The sequence below is a fragment of the Periplaneta americana genome, chromosome 4, assembly GCF_040183065.1.
Source record: "Periplaneta americana isolate PAMFEO1 chromosome 4, P.americana_PAMFEO1_priV1, whole genome shotgun sequence".
Classification (NCBI taxonomy): domain Eukaryota; kingdom Metazoa; phylum Arthropoda; class Insecta; order Blattodea; family Blattidae; genus Periplaneta; species Periplaneta americana.
In genome coordinates, this window is record NC_091120.1 from 24,973,535 (window position 1) to 24,990,159 (window position 16,625).

Here is a 16,625-nt window from a genome sequence, read left to right on the forward strand (position 1 = left end):
GATGTAAGTGTATTTTATGGAAATATGTACTTAATATACAAACAATATTTCGATAATAATATAACATTATTCTGAATTTTTAGTAAAGGAGTCAAAATTATCACAAAATATGTATCGTCTTAATGACACTGATTTTTTTTTTTCCAGAGATGTAAATGTATTTTATGGAAATATGTCCTTATATTGCTAGAGCGTTATATATGAAACAAGAGTACAGTACCAGTCTCTATGAAATACTACACTAACGTGAAAGAATCTTGTGACACAATCGGTATGTTTTCTCGGTTATTGAAGCCCAAACTGCCCACAGTCACGCAAAATATTCATTGTTTCTGTTATTAGAACTCACAGTTGTGTTACATGCAGGCTGAGATTCTCTCAGTCATAGTCTTGGCGTTATTTAAAACTAGCAATTGTCCACAGTGGTCTACTGGTTACCATGACCGCCATTCGATCTGAGAGTCGCTGGTTCAGAATTTGCCGAAGACGATGGAAATCTGTAATGTGGCTTCCTCTGGAAAGGGAGTGAAGTTGAAGATCCAGTGAAGTATTTACGGTACGTAAAATAACTTTGTTTAAAATATAAATGAATCTGTACAATACAGGGTGATTCACGAGGATTTACCGTCCTTATTTCCGAAGACATTCTGAGCAAAAAAGTCATATAAACATTTGTCCTAATCTCAATATTTTCAGAGCTACACTAATTTGAAGTTGTTAGTAAAATAACTTTTTTTGTTTGTTTTAAGAGTGAAACAATATTAAAAATAGAGAATCAACTATTCAGAAGTATCATTTCTTTAATTGGCTAGTGTTCTGAAGCTAAAAATGTATTGTTAATTGCTTTGTACAGATTTCATTTCTCAATTTTTAACTAAAATTACACCATTCTTACGCACTTATCACAAAAATTATTACGAATCACATGACTCTAGGAATTTTATTCTTTACAGTTCAATAAAAATTATGCATCCTAATATATAGTCTTACAGAATTTACAAGTGTGGCGTGATTTTTAAGAATTGTTGTGATAAATGCGTAAGAAGTGAAGGCAGATCGTATTCGAACGCTCTGTATTGATAGATGTTATTACAGTATATTGATAGGCCTACGGATAGTCAATTAATGTGACTTCGTGCGAAATTTTAGGACATATTTCTTTAAACAATTAATATCCAAGTGTTTTGTTTGAAAATGAGACTATGATATTTTCTGAAAAATACGTAACGACATTTTTGAGAAAGAGCAATTAAAGTTTTCTCAGACCTTTTTTATTGGTTTACTTTACGACACTTTATCAACTGCTATGGTTATCTAGCGTCCGAATGAGATGAAGGTGATAATGCCAGCGAAATGAGTCCAGAGTTCAACGCCGCAGGTTTCCCAGCATTTGCTCCTAACGGGTTCAGGGGAAACCCCGGAGAAATCTCAACCGATTAAATTTTCCCAACCAGGATTTGAACCCGGTTCGCTCTTTTCACGGTTAGACATGTTAACCGTTACTCCACAGCCGCGGACTATTAGGGTGCTATGCATAGACATTTCGCTAGCCCGCGCTACGAGCGTGCTAAACTAGCCCCGGCTATCGACTGATTAATTGTACAGGATTCATATCATATCATATATCATATCATATCATATATCATATCATATCATATCATATCATATCATATCATATCATATCATATCATATCATATCATCATATCATATCATATCATATCATATCATATCATATATCATATCATATATCATATCATATCATATATCATATCATATATCATATCATATCATATCATATCATATCATATCATATCATATCATATCATATCATATCATATCATATCATATATATCATACAGAGGTGTGAAAATTATTAGAATAATCTTAATTTTAAAGATTTTTTAATAGTTCCTTCACAAATATTCATTGAATTGATGAATATTTGTATATAATATTACTATACTGATATAGGATATATTTACTACTAACAATGCCGGAAAGCATTGTTGTACATTGGTATTTTTCTTATTTTACAATTGTTATGGGAATTCAGGAATTATTATATTATGTTGGCGGAATTGGAAACATAAAAAATTAATTAAGAAATGCTTTAAACAAATTATTCCTTACGTTTACATTGTTGTGAAGGTTCAAATGAACGTATGCATCTGTTTTGTGCATATAATTTTTTATGTTTCCAATTCCGCCAACATAATATAATAATTTCTGAATTCCCATAATAATTGTAAAATAAGAAAAATACCAATGTACAACAATGCTTTCCGGCATTGTTAGTAGTAAATATATCCTACATCAGTATAGTAATATATACCAATATTCATCAATTCAGTTAATATTTGTGAAGGAACTATTAAAAACCTCTAAAATTAAGATTATCCTAATCATTTTCACACCTCTGATGTTTAAATGTTATGTTTTATTTAACGACGCTCGCAAATGCAGAGGTTATATCAGCGTCGCCGGATGTGCCGAATTTTGTCCCGCAGGAGTTATTTTACATGCCAGTAAATCTACTGACATTAGCCTGTCGCATTTAAGCACACTTAAATGCCATCGACCTGGCCCGGGATCGAACCCGCAACCTTGGGCATAGAAGGCCAGCGCTATACCAACTCGCCAACCAGGTCGACTATATCATATATCATATCATATCATATCATATCATATCATATCATATCATATCGTATCGTATCATATATCATATCATATCGTATCATATATCATATCATATCGTATCATATATCATATCATATCATATCATATCATATCATATCATATCATATTACTAACACTGGTTTATGAATGCGAAAAACGTTAGTTCGCTGATCATCCACCGGAAGCCCGCGCTAAGAATGTCTATGAATACGGCCCTTAGACTTTTGTGCAGAGTCTTACCCTCCCCTCCCCTCTCCTTCCCAATATTTAAAAAAGTCGGCGCCTATAACTTCAGTAATGTATATTTGTTTAATTGTTGAGTCTTACAGATTTTAAATTCAGAAAAGACAAGTGTAGAAGGGCAATCAATTAGGGCCGTATTCATAGACATTTTCAGCGTGGACTTTCGGTGGATGATCAGCGTTTTTCGTATTCATAAACCAGTGTTAGCGATAGGATATGATTTGACTTCCGTACTAGTAACCAGTGGATAGCCGGGTCTAGCTTAGTACGCTCGTAGCGCGTGCTGCGAAATGTCTATGAATACCACCCTTAGTTTTTAAGGAGACTTTGATTTTTCGTTTTTATAAAATATGTAGAGGATCTGATGAAATGTTTAAAAACATGTTTGTATGCAAAGAAAGGTCCTCACCTGTGAAGTTTTAGCGCATCTGGCCGCGAAACCAGGTGGCCCGTGTTCGAATCCCGGTCGGGGCAATTTACCTGATTGAGGTTTTTCCGGGGTTTTCCCTCAACTCAATATGAGCAAATGCTGGGTAACTTTCGGTACTGGACCCCGGACTCATTTCACCGGCATTATCACCTCATCTCATTCAGACACTAAATAACCTAAGATGCTGATAAAGCGTCGTAAATTTACCTACTAAAAAATGCAAAGGAAGATTTTTAGGAACGAAACTTCGGTAGTAGGCTAAACATATTGATCTGATGTAGTCGTTTCGTGTTTTATGACAAATGAATTAAGTTCGTGTATAAATTTCAGAGTCGACCTGATCTGAGCTTGTAACATTAAATGTTTCGATTAAATCACTAACATTTTTCTCTCTTTCTACTTCCAGTAGAAAGCAGTGGGTTGAAGCTCATGCTTGCATTATGATATTCACTCTGAAGGGATGCTGTTGTTTCACTCTCAAGACTGGATGCATTGTTATTGGATGCTTTTCTGGCGTGAGTAATTTCAATACGCATAACATTATAATTTACACCATTTAGTGACATGAAACACAGCACACGATGTACCTTATTTACCCGCTGCAAAATGTACGAAATGACTTTATATTTTGATAATGAACGTTTCAATTTTATTTTGTCAGAAACTTTATGCAATGTTGAAATGCAACAAAGAATATCATTTTCGTTGTGACATACGTTTCATACATAATTGTGTCCAGAATGCACTTTAAGTAGCGGAAACTCGGCTAATTCTGCAGTACGGATAATTTCGCAGTAGTGCATATATGATTTTACTGCGGCTTTACAATAGCTTGAACGTAAGTTTTGAGAGGCTGTCAACAGGAGGCATGTCCTCTGCAGTGCTATAGAAAAAAATCAAGGATATTGGTCGACACCTCTGTCGGCAATACAGCGGAACATCGAACGTTGGCTGTTTTTCGTGTTTTGCTACACAGCTGTGAAGAAAGTGAGCATTGTCACACATAAATTGTTCCCTTTATCTTACTTTCATAATGTATTTCATAAGTATTCACTACTGCGGAATTAGCCAACTCCTATTGCGGATTTATCCGAGTTGTTCTTTTTCAACTGTAATATATGTACAACTAAATATATTTGCATTTTAATAGGTCTCTTTATCTCATTTGGTAATGAAAGGTTTCGTCCATGTCTACATACGTTGATAATATTTTTCAATAAATATTTTGATAAAAATATGATAGATTTACTTCTTAATATTGCGGAATTAGCCGAGTCTCCCCTACATTTTAAAGAAATAATGTACAGATTATATAGGGTGAACCGTAGGTAATGCCATTAATTTCAGGGGGTTGTTGTTTGATGTATTTCAGACTAAAAATTTAATACAATTTTGCTCGTTTTTGCTTCCTTTTCCAGAAGAAAATTGTTTTATATGAAATATTTCATAGCGTGTTTTGTGAAAGCCATTGATTTAATTCCCAATATCCTCGGTCAATTTAAGAGAGCAGTGTATTATGATAATAAATAATTGAAAGAATTGTAGTTTTGTCCTTTTAAATAAGCAGACATTTGATCCTAAAACAATGTAAAGTTGTAAAATTTATTCACAGAACGAAAAGTTGCATTTGGATCAATTTCCATTTTGAGTCCAATTTTGAGCTCTGAGACACTCAAGCTAACTGCAATAAGTAGAAGTGGATACTTTATGAAGAAAAGAGAAAAAAGGCCGTAATTTTCACTAACAGTAACTCAAGAACTTTTGGTAACTGTGTTATTGGGCTTTGCTATGTGCCATTCTACATTATTGAACTTACGTCAGATCTTTCATTTTCAAGCCTGCTATTTAAAAATAGTGCTAAATTTACACTACAGATGCTTGAAGTATACCGCATAATTTATTACTGAAATTCTTCCTATACTACCACTAATGTCAGAGGTTTCTTGGTTAACATTAAAACGATCTCTTCGATTGCCTGCTGGTATCGGACATTTCCTAACCATTAATATTTATCTTTTGACCGTTGTATGATATTTCATCTCATACATCTGGAACAGACGCTCTCGAGCTATAGTCCAGTCGCTCTAATTTCCGGCAGCCAATCGCGTTGCAGGTCGGCTACATTTAAACGTGTGCGTCTTGTGATTCGCTGAGGAAGACGTTATTCATTTCTTAAGGCTCGATAAATACTTAATATAATCGCCCGCCATTTTGGCTCTTTCGTTGGCGTTCGCAGAAAGCACACGAAGACGTTATTTGCCGCTCAATTATTTGCTGAATTACAGTGCGTTTGATTTATTATCATAGGAGCTACGACATGATAATGTTTAACGGTGTGGTAAATAGTTTCCTCGTATGGTAGCTCGGCAACGAAAGAACAAAAATGGCGAACGATACTACCTACCTAGACTTTATATAGCCTTCACTTCCTAAGATGTAAGCAAAGAGGAGGAGTCACGCCGGGAATAACAGCGTCGCGACTATAATACCATAATTTGAAACCACACCATTTGGTGATGGAGTCTGATAAATGTGCACTTAATTACCTAATGTACAAAAATAATAAATTGTTTCACTCCCAGACGAGTACTCAGAACGTTGCACGCAAGTTTAGCCTCAAGTTCCACTTTATGAATTGAGTTCTTTGAAAGTCATACATATTTCATTACATTTTCTTGAAGGATGTATTCATTAAGAAGTCATTTCAAGAAGAATGTATCCAGTGAATTATGTAAATCTGAGCTGAAATGAGCGTCTGATGAATTATTAATGACTCCATAAATGGTCTGCTAAGTGTATTTTGTTACAGGTGTTTATTGAATCATATTTCTTACATTAAACTAATATATGGGTCACGTTTGTCAATTTATTTAATATATAAATAATTTTTGTCGGTTTTTCAATCTGTACTATTATTTTAGAAGCCATAGTTTTCTCGCAACACTGAGATCTCCGATGTCAACAGATAAAGTTGAATTATTTGCAGGTTATTATAGTGGGAAGTCTACGTAGATAATTTGATTGGTTGGTTAGGATTAGAGTCGTGCACAACCAGTTATGAAAAATATAAATTATTGCTATTGCTATCGTTCACCTGGCGCTGTAGTCAGTATGAAAAGTTCTTCCGTCTCGCGGAGTGTCTCAGGTTCGATTTATTGAATATTCGAGTTGTTTCTCATTCTTTGTGGGTGAACGGCAAAGGCAGACCACATTGAGCCATTCAGGAGTTCCAAGAGCCCTTGCAAGGACGCCATTATCATCGTGTAGGTCTACTATTTAATTGCTCTCACTACAATGAATGAATGAAATCAATCAGTCAGTCATCCATCGACTCATTGATTCATTCATACATGGATTTATAGATTGGTTCATTGACTGATTGTGGTTCATTCATTCATTCATCCATTACAGTTAGTATCGTCAACAACAAAATATATCTTCTTAAAAATGATTTATTAATGAAATAATGCATTTTCTTGGAGTAATTAAGACATTAACAGCTACTGTTTTAGAGGTATGCATTTTGAGTTTAAAGTGTAAAAATTACAATAGAATGAATGTACTTATTTTATTTTGTATTTAATAAGTAATTGTATTTAAATGGGTTATTTATGAAAGGGCCTAAGTCGCTAATTTTGTGAAAATGAGCTTGTAATGTTAACATTGCTCTTTGGGTGTAGATACATCGATTTAGATATGAAGAGAACTAAGTTTCACACTCTATAATGATTTGTAGAATTTATTATATAATTTTTATTTCAGCCTTAATTTCAAAATTTCGGCCTGTAAGCGTGGTAGAGGGCTGGCCTCGCATTCGGGAGGTCCGGGGTTCGATCCCAAGGGCCGGCAATCCTAACTGAGGTTTTTCATGGTTTCCTCAGTTATTTCCAGGCAAATGCCGGGATTGTACCTCTTGAAAGTCCGGCCATGGACGGCGATCCTTCCTTTATTCCTTTCATATGTGTGAGTGAATGCTGTGTAATGTCTTAAATGTTTGTGTTGTATCGGAGGTGGCCCTGGCATAGAGCTGATCCCTCATCCGGGGAGGCCCTCCATGTCCTTGTGTGGTCAAAAAAGTATGTATGTGATCCATAGCTTAATTCCTCTCCCGACAGGTCGCGGCCCTGTAAGGCCCGGGTGGCGTGGGTCGTGTAAATGCACCTAAAAGGGAGAGGTTAAACTAAGAAGAAGAAGAAGAAGAAGAAGAAGAAGAAGACAATTGTTACTCCATTCGTGTATTCAGAAAATGTCAGTGTTCTGTCTAGCCTGCAAAACATTAGGGGCAACAGGTTGAAATTCGAACATTCGGTCGGATGCTCTACCTTGACGGATGCTCTCTCACAGATCGAATGAAAATTGGTTGTAAGCCCCATTCTGCAGCTCTATAGTTAGGATTCCTGCCACTGATACATACAATTTTGAAATCCGAATTAATCGCTCCAATTTATACTGACCTTGTTCAATGTAGAATGCCAGAAATTACGTAGTGCACACTTGATATGTTTTCAGTCACTTTTCCGATTTGATTTTGTTTTTATTGCCGCATTGTGATTCGATATACAATTCATGTGACCATTAAACAAAAGAAATAAAAGAAATTTTGTGGTTTGGATGAAAGAAAATATAAAAAAAAAACTTTAAAAAGACTGGATGATTGAGGAGCCAGTGATAAAACAATCATGTCACGTTTGAACATTTCAATGTAGTAGTTGATTACCTACCACTTTCCGTTAGACCTTTCACTTTCGATCATGTTTAAGCATAATCATATCTCCAATATGTCTTAATGAAATGTGAACATTTATTAGACACCAACACAGAACTTATATACAGCCTTCAATCTGTCCTTAAAACCTATATAACCCACTGAACAAGAGAGTGGAAGGAACTTGTCGCATTTCCTGGGTGTGACAAATGTTGCTAAAGCTATTAATCAAAAGATACGACTTCTAAAGAGGCTAGGTCACTTATATTGAGAACGTCCTTGACCGGGAAGAAGGAAATCTCCTGCCGGCAGGCATTGAAAGGGTTGACTAATAGCTTCCCCTATTCTGCACAGGTCAGAGCGTTGCTGATTGTGGCGCTATCCAGCTACTTCGCATATGTGGGGCACCGCAACGCCACCGAGACAGAAGCGGAAGAGAACGTAAGACTGTGCGTAGGTAGGTTTCCCAAACTGTGTTCCGTTTGCGCAATTGGACTACACCTCTAGAAACAATAGTGTGCAATTAAACATCCTTGAAGGGGACATACCTGATCATTTGCGCAATTGGACTACACCTCTAGAAACAATAGTGTGTAATTGAACATCCGTGACCATTTGCGCAATTGGACTACACCTCTAGAAGCAATAGTGAGTAATTAAACATCCGTGAAGGGGACATACCTGACCATTTGCGCAATTGGACTACACCTCTAGAAGCAATAGTGTGTAATTAAACATCCTTGAAGGGGACATACCTGACCATTTGCGCAATTGGACTAAACCTCTAGAAACAATAGTGTGTAATTAAACATCCGTGAAGGGGACATACCTGACCATTTGCGCAATTGGACTAAACCTCTAGAAGCAATAGTGTGTAATTAAACATCCTTGAAGGGGACATACCTGACCATTTGCGCAATTGGACTAAACCTCTAGAAGCAATAATGTGTAATTAAACATCCGTGAAGGGGACATACCTGACCATTTGCACAATTGGACTACACCTCTAGAAACAATAGTGTGTAATTAAACATCCGTGAAGGGGACATACCTGACCATTTGCACAATTGGACTACACCTCTAGAAACAATAGTGTGTAATTAAACATCCGTGAAGGGGACATACCTGACCATTTGCACAATTGGACTACACCTCTAGAAACAATAGTGTGTAATTAAACATCCGTGAAGGGGACATACCTGACCATTTGCACAATTGGACTACACCTCTAGAAACAATAGTGTGTAATTAAACATCCGTGAAGGGGACATACCTGACCATTTGCGCAATTGGACTACACCTCTAGAAACAATAGTGTGTAATTAAACATCCGTGAAGGGGACATACCTGACCATTTGCACAATTGGACATCACCTCTAGAAACAATAGTGTGTAATTAAATATCCGTGAAGGGGACATACCTGACCATTTGCACAATTGGACATCACCTCTAGAAACAATAGTGTGTAATTAAATATCCGTGAAGGGGACATACCTGACCATTTGCGCAATTGGACATCACCTCTAGAAACAATAGTGTGTAATTAAACATCCGTGAAGGGGACATACCTGACCATTTGCGCAATTGGACTACACCTCTAGAAACAATAGTGTGTAATTAAACATCCGTGAAGGGGACATACCTGACCATTTGCGCAATTGGACTACACCTCTAGAAACAATAGTGTGTAATTAAACATCCGTGAAGGGGACATACCTGACCATTTGCACAATTGGACATCACCTCTAGAAACAATAGTGTGTAATTAAATATCCGTGAAGGGGACATACCTGACCATTTGCACAATTGGACATCACCTCTAGAAACAATAGTGTGTAATTAAATATCCGTGAAGGGGACATACCTGACCATTTGCGCAATTGGACATCACCTCTAGAAACAATAGTGTGTAATTAAACATCCGTGAAGGGGACATACCTGACCATTTGCACAATTGGACTACACCTCTAGAAACAATAGTGTGTAATTAAACATCCGTGAAGGGGACATACCTGACCATTTGCGCAATTGGACTACACCTCTAGAAACAATAGTGTGTAATTAAACATCCGTGAAGGGGACATACCTGACCATTTGCACAATTGGACTACACCTCTAGAAACAATAGTGTGTAATTAAACATCCGTGAAGGGGACATACCTGACCATTTGCGCAATTGGACTACACCTCTAGAAACAATAGTGTGTAATTAAACATCCGTGAAGGGGACATACCTGACCATTTGCGCAATTGGACTACACCTCTAGAAACAATAGTGTGTAATTAAACATCCGTGAAGGGGACATACCTGACCCTTTGCGCAATTGGACTACACCTCTAGAAACAATAGTGTGTAATTAAACATCCGTGAAGGGGACATACCTGACCATTTGCACAATTGGACTACACCTCTAGAAACAATAGTGTGTAATTAAACATCCGTGAAGGGGACATACCTGACCATTTGCACAATTGGACTACACCTCTAGAAACAATAGTGTGTAATTAAACATCCGTGAAGGGGACATACCTGACCATTTGCGCAATTGGACTACACCTCTAGAAACAATAGTGTGTAATTAAACATCCGTGAAGGGGACATACCTGACCATTTGCGCAATTGGACTACACCTCTAGAAACAATAGTGTGTAATTAAACATCCGTGAAGGGGACATACCTGACCCTTTGCGCAATTGGACTACACCTCTAGAAACAATAGTGTGTAATTAAACATCCGTGAAGGGGACATACCTGACCATTTGCACAATTGGACTACACCTCTAGAAACAATAGTGTGTAATTAAACATCCGTGAAGGGGACATACCTGACCATTTGCGCAATTGGACTACACCTCTAGAAACAATAGTGTGCAATTAAACATCCGTGAAGGGGACATACCTGACCCTTTGCGCAATTGGACTACACCTCTAGAAACAATAGTGTGTAATTAAACATCCGTGAAGGGGACATACCTGACCATTTGCACAATTGGACTACACCTCTAGAAACAATAGTGTGCAATTAAACATCCGTGAAGGGGACATACCTGACCCTTTGCGCAATTGGACTACACCTCTAGAAACAATAGTGTGTAATTAAACATCCGTGAAGGGGACATACCTGACCCTTTGCGCAATTGGACTACACCTCTAGAAACAATAGTGTGTAATTAAACATCCGTGAAGGGGATATACCTGACCATTTGCACAATTGGACTACACCTCTAGAAACAATAGTGTGTAATTAAACATCCGTGAAGGGGACATACCTGACCATTTGCGCAATTGGACTACACCTCTAGAAACAATAGTGTGCAATTAAACATCCGTGAAGGGGACATACCTGACCCTTTGCGCAATTGGACTACACCTCTAGAAACAATAGTGTGTAATTAAACATCCATGGAGGGGGGGACACATTGGACCATTTGTGAAAATGGACTACACCGATCCAAAGCGTTCTGTAATTAATGACGTCATAATATTAACAGAAAGTTTTATCACATTTCTAGAATGTGAAGCACATATACTTATCACTTTAAAATGCGAGTGCTCTAATATATTCTGTTGTTTCTCTTCTTTGAAACTTCATTGTTTTGTTTTCTGTCATGGTTGATGTAGGAGATTAATGTATAAAACTGCCATAATCTCCAAATTCAGGTAGCATATACTTTAAATATTAGCAAGTGATTAAATTTTGACATTTGATTTCTTTCCTCAGGTGTGCAGGTAACCAGCGCCGTTATAGCGGTCTTAAGCGGAATCGAGTTGGTGGTTGTTGTTTTTTTCTTAAAAGGAGTATTGGATGTAAGTATACGTGCATTCTATAAAGATTAACGTAGATTTTTCTGGAGTGATATTATTGTATTAGAAGTTATTTTGCCTTAGAGTTAAACGAAATGCAGTAGAATTAATTTTCTAGATTATCCGATAAAATTGAACGTTTTAGTATCTGTCTTCATAATTTGTCAGGAAATAGCAACACGTCCAATTACAAGCGCTTTATTTCATCATTTCTCTACCCAACTACTTCTCTACGTTTCTATGAACATATAAAATTTATTTCAATAAATGTTTATTTACAACATATCAGAGAAAATAGGCCTATACAGAGTGTTCCCATTTATATTGGATGTAAATGGGACATATGTAGTAGGCTAGGTAGCAAAACTACACAAAAATAATGTAATGTAATATAATATAATATAATATAAGTATATTATGCAATGAGCCTATAATGGTAGTAATTAAGACGCGAGTATGTTCATAATTTTCATATGAGCGTCTTAATTACTATTATAGGCAAGTTTCATACGACTTTTTATGCTCGACCATATTTCTAACTTGAAATTATTCATAAATATTCATATTATTCTTATCTGACTGGGGTGCGGAAGTGATCTTGTGCAATATCTCGTAAATTGTGAGATGTGCGCAGACGCGAAAGTATTGATTTTTTCCGAGGAACAACTGTCATTAACCTTGATATAATCTAGAGAGTAAAATGAACATTAATCTTGATATAACCTGGAAATTGATTTAGACGTTGAAAAACGAGATGACAAATTGAATTTATTTGAATATTATTTACAATTAAAGCTAATTATTATAGTAACAGAACATAACCTTCTGCGACAGTATTGGATTTCCAGCCTCCGTGACGTTTCGCTAGTTGTCTTTCGATTGCATATCCGAGAATAATCTATACTTGCGCTTTCATATTGCTACAATGGTGCTTTCTGATTGGTGGAAAACCTGAACTTTAATGAATAGGTGTACTTTAATGAGGTCCATTAAAGGGCTGCTACCAGGTGTATAATTACTACATTTCGTCATGGTCGAGCATATAATATAATATAATATAATATAATATATAATATAATATACAATACAATACAATACAATACAATACAATACAATACAATACAATACAATACAATACAATACAATATAATATAATATAATATGTCCTGTGGTCAATCATTCCTAGCTACAGGTCTTGCAAGGTTTACTGCATAATTTATTACTGACGTATAAACATGATTGTACCTTGGAATCAAGATGACAAATTAAAAAAAATATATATATATGAAATTGTTGCATTGTTTTTGTCTCTCCTGTCCATCGATGAAGCGAGTCCCTCATGTTATGAAACATCCTGTGTACAGGTTGTTAAAAAAAAGTATCCAATATTTAAGAGGTGATAGTATACATCAAAACAAGAAAAAAAATATTTAATAAGCATGGGTCCTACAACATATACTTTCTGAGATCTGAACACTTGTTCATAGGAGGTGCTCAATGTGACGTACATTTATGGCAATGCATTTTTCTGCCCTACAATACAGCAGGCTACCAGATAATCATACCGTAGTTGACACCCCTGGCATGGAATACTGATACGTTGTTAGGAATACTGAAAAGAAAAGTCTGGTAGCGGATATGAGCGGGGTTCAGAAGAGATGGTGTTGTGACTTTTCGTAATCAGCATGTGTGGGCTGATGAAAATTCCGATGCACTTGAAGAAACAAGGCATCAGCACCGATTCTCAATCAACGTATGGGCAGGCGTTCTTGGCGATAGATTAAGGGCCATACGTGCTACCATAGATTAACTGGGGCTCGTTATCGGGACTTTCTTATTATTCGATGAAAGAGTAATGGAACGGAGAAAAATTCTCTCCGGCGCCGGGATTTGAACCCGGGTTTTCAGCTCTACGTGCTGATGCTTTATCCACTAAGCCACACCGGATACAACTCCGACACCGGTTAGAATCGGCCAACTAGTCACTCATATCGAGTGCACCTCAGCACATGTATGGACTTCGGTCCTGCGTTCATAGACATCTATGACGTAGTGCAGAGGGCGGCCACTAGAGGGAACCCAAGAGTTGGAGCTTAATCTGAGACGATTCTAACCGGCGTCGGAGTTGTATCCGGTGTGGCTTAGTGGATAAAGCATCAGCACGTAGAGCTGAAAACCCGGGTTCAAATCCCGGCGCCGGAGAGAATTTTTCTCCGTTCCATTACTCTTTCATCGTATGATGACGCAGAATATCTGCATGGAAATATCATGTGTACTTCGGTACATTAAAATAATATTTCTTATTATTGCCTGCTTGCCTTGCTGGAGTATGAGCCATATTAGCAAAGACTACAGATGTGGCTCATGCATGATGGCACACCAGCACATTTTTTCCGAAATGAGCGTGAACACCTGACGTTGACATTTCAGAACCGCTGGATTGATTGGGGAGGCCCCACACCTTGGCCTGCTCGTTCCTCAAATCTAAATCCCCTGGACTTTTGGTTATCAAAAGTAACCAGGTCAATTTAGAAAAGTGCGTGATTCCATACGCCGAAGGGCAGAGGAATGAATGTATTCCCATGTACGTGTACTCGTATAGCCCCTACATTTGAGTTATACTCGTTGGAGTATACTCAATAAATAAAAAAAAATTCCACAGATAGTAGTATAGGCCTATTCCTACTACAAAAATGAGTACTTATAATAATAGTAAGTGCCAAATCTAGGGCATCGTGTAGGACTATTTAAAAAAAAACTACAAATAATGACCATGGTTTGTCAGTATATTTTTTCATTAATAATCTTCCTCGTATGTAATCGTGAAAACTTTGTAACTAATTCAACAGTTCAGAGCATAAATACGCGTCAAAAAATGACTTTCATACTCCATCGGCAAGTCTATCGTGCTATCAAAAAGGAGTGCGTTATATGGCAGTAAAAGTTTTTGTGCGAGATCCTGCGTATTTGCTTGGTTTCCGCACAAAACCAATCTGCGGAAAGTCTAAAATTCCACATTCAGTATTCCCAACCTAACACACATAACAATTTTCCTCTTCTTACCGCTTAAGTGACATATTGATTTTACTGCTTTAGGCTTTTAACATATTATTTTTAGAGACGTTTAATATAGTAGTCTAATAATTATAAATTGGAAACTTATCACTGCAATTTCACCTAAATTGCACTGTTAATTATTGTTTTTAAATATTTGCAAAAATTAAGTAAACTCTACAAGTCCACTAAATTACTGCATTCGTGATGCAAGTTACATTAAGGAAACCGTGAAAAAATCAACAAGATTCCAGACTCATCATAGACTGGAGGGGGGGGGGAAAGACAGACGTATATCACGGCCTGCTGGAGTATAGTAAACACAGAAAACATTTTAAAGCAACAATGTTGAAGATAGATATTTTTGTTATGCAAATTTGCCGTCATTGAACAGAAACCAGATGGAGATTTCATTGCAACTAATTAGAAATTTCTCTTTCAGGTATGTAATAAACGATCTTCGCACAAAATAATGTACGATACACGAGCGGTATGTTTGTTTTCATGTTCTCGAAAATTAAAAAAGCTCAACTACGTTTCGCTTTTTCAAACTTTTCCTCGAACATTAAAACTTCAACATACCGCTCTTGTAACGCATATTACTATTAATAGCCTCCCTATCGATATAAAAAATGAAACTCAAAACATAAGATTATTTAGGGTTAAATTAAAGAAATACTTAATTTCTAATGCCTTCTATTCTGTAGGTGAATTCATGACATTCAACAACGCTTCATGAAATTGATACTAAAACTTTGTGTTACACTAGTAGACTATATTGTAAACCTCGTCTGTATATATTTCAACTAGAATGTGGCTATAAATTAAGACCTTATAATAATAATAATAATAATAATAATAATGATAATGATAATGATAATGATAATGATAATGATAATGATAATGATAATGATAATGATAATGATAATACTAATACTAATAATATTAAAGTTTTATTTTCGCTGGCAGAGTTAAGGCCATAAGACCTTCTCTTCCACTCAACCAGCCTTAATCAATACAATACATATTTAAATTACGAATATTTACACTACACTTAAAAGGTTATCCAGCAGTATTCTTCAGTTAAGTTAACGACTAGTAGACTACATATTTATTTAAATTTAGATAAACCTATAAGGTAAAGTAGTAACTTAATTTATGAGCTAATTTAATTCAATCAATTATAATTAATTTGAGATTTGAGATAGCTAGTAAAATGATGAAAATTAATTTAATATACGCTTACTAGAACTATGTTACAGGAAGAAAACATATATATATATATATAAATCTAAAATATAGTAGTGTTAAGTTTTTTTACTTGTTCCATATTCTAACTTTAAAGCAATGTAGGAATACCATGGAATGTTAATAAATACAGTATAATACAGAACCGCCGTGGGAACCAAATATATCACATTGTTGTGTATTGTTACTGTTTTAGAGTAAACCCAAGTTGATGTTGCCTTGGATGGTGCTCTGCATTGCCGACCTGATCTTCAGCTGCCTCTTACTGGTGTCTGTCATCGTACTCATCAATTTTTATGAAACAAACACAGAATTCATATGGACACTATCCATAGAACCTTTGAATATTGGTGAGTCACTATTAAGACTATGCTTAGATTAAGTATTAATTCAGAGGAAATCTCTTACGGTACATTACCTGAATACTGAGACGTCATTCCCTCTTCAGGGTTCTTGACTCTT

The 16,625-nt window shown here is 36.2% G+C and overlaps 1 protein-coding gene across 2 annotated transcripts in view; it reads left to right on the forward strand.

Moving 5' to 3' along the window:
- The first annotated feature begins 456 nt into the window (after positions 1 to 456).
- LOC138698794 (uncharacterized) overlaps positions 457 to 16,625 on the forward strand; it is a 38,695-nt gene continuing 22,526 nt past the window's right edge. The window contains exons 1-5 of one of the 2 annotated variants that reach the window (XM_069825021.1): positions 457 to 556; positions 3,757 to 3,865; positions 8,410 to 8,512; positions 11,779 to 11,864; positions 16,360 to 16,513. In XM_069825021.1, coding sequence (XP_069681122.1) covers positions 3,791 to 3,865; positions 8,410 to 8,512; positions 11,779 to 11,864; positions 16,360 to 16,513 — 418 coding nt within the window. In that variant the 5' untranslated portion in view covers positions 457 to 556; positions 3,757 to 3,790. The remainder of the gene's footprint in view (positions 557 to 3,756; positions 3,866 to 8,409; positions 8,513 to 11,778; positions 11,865 to 16,359; positions 16,514 to 16,625) is intronic. The other variant, XM_069825022.1, reaches the window with a different exon arrangement.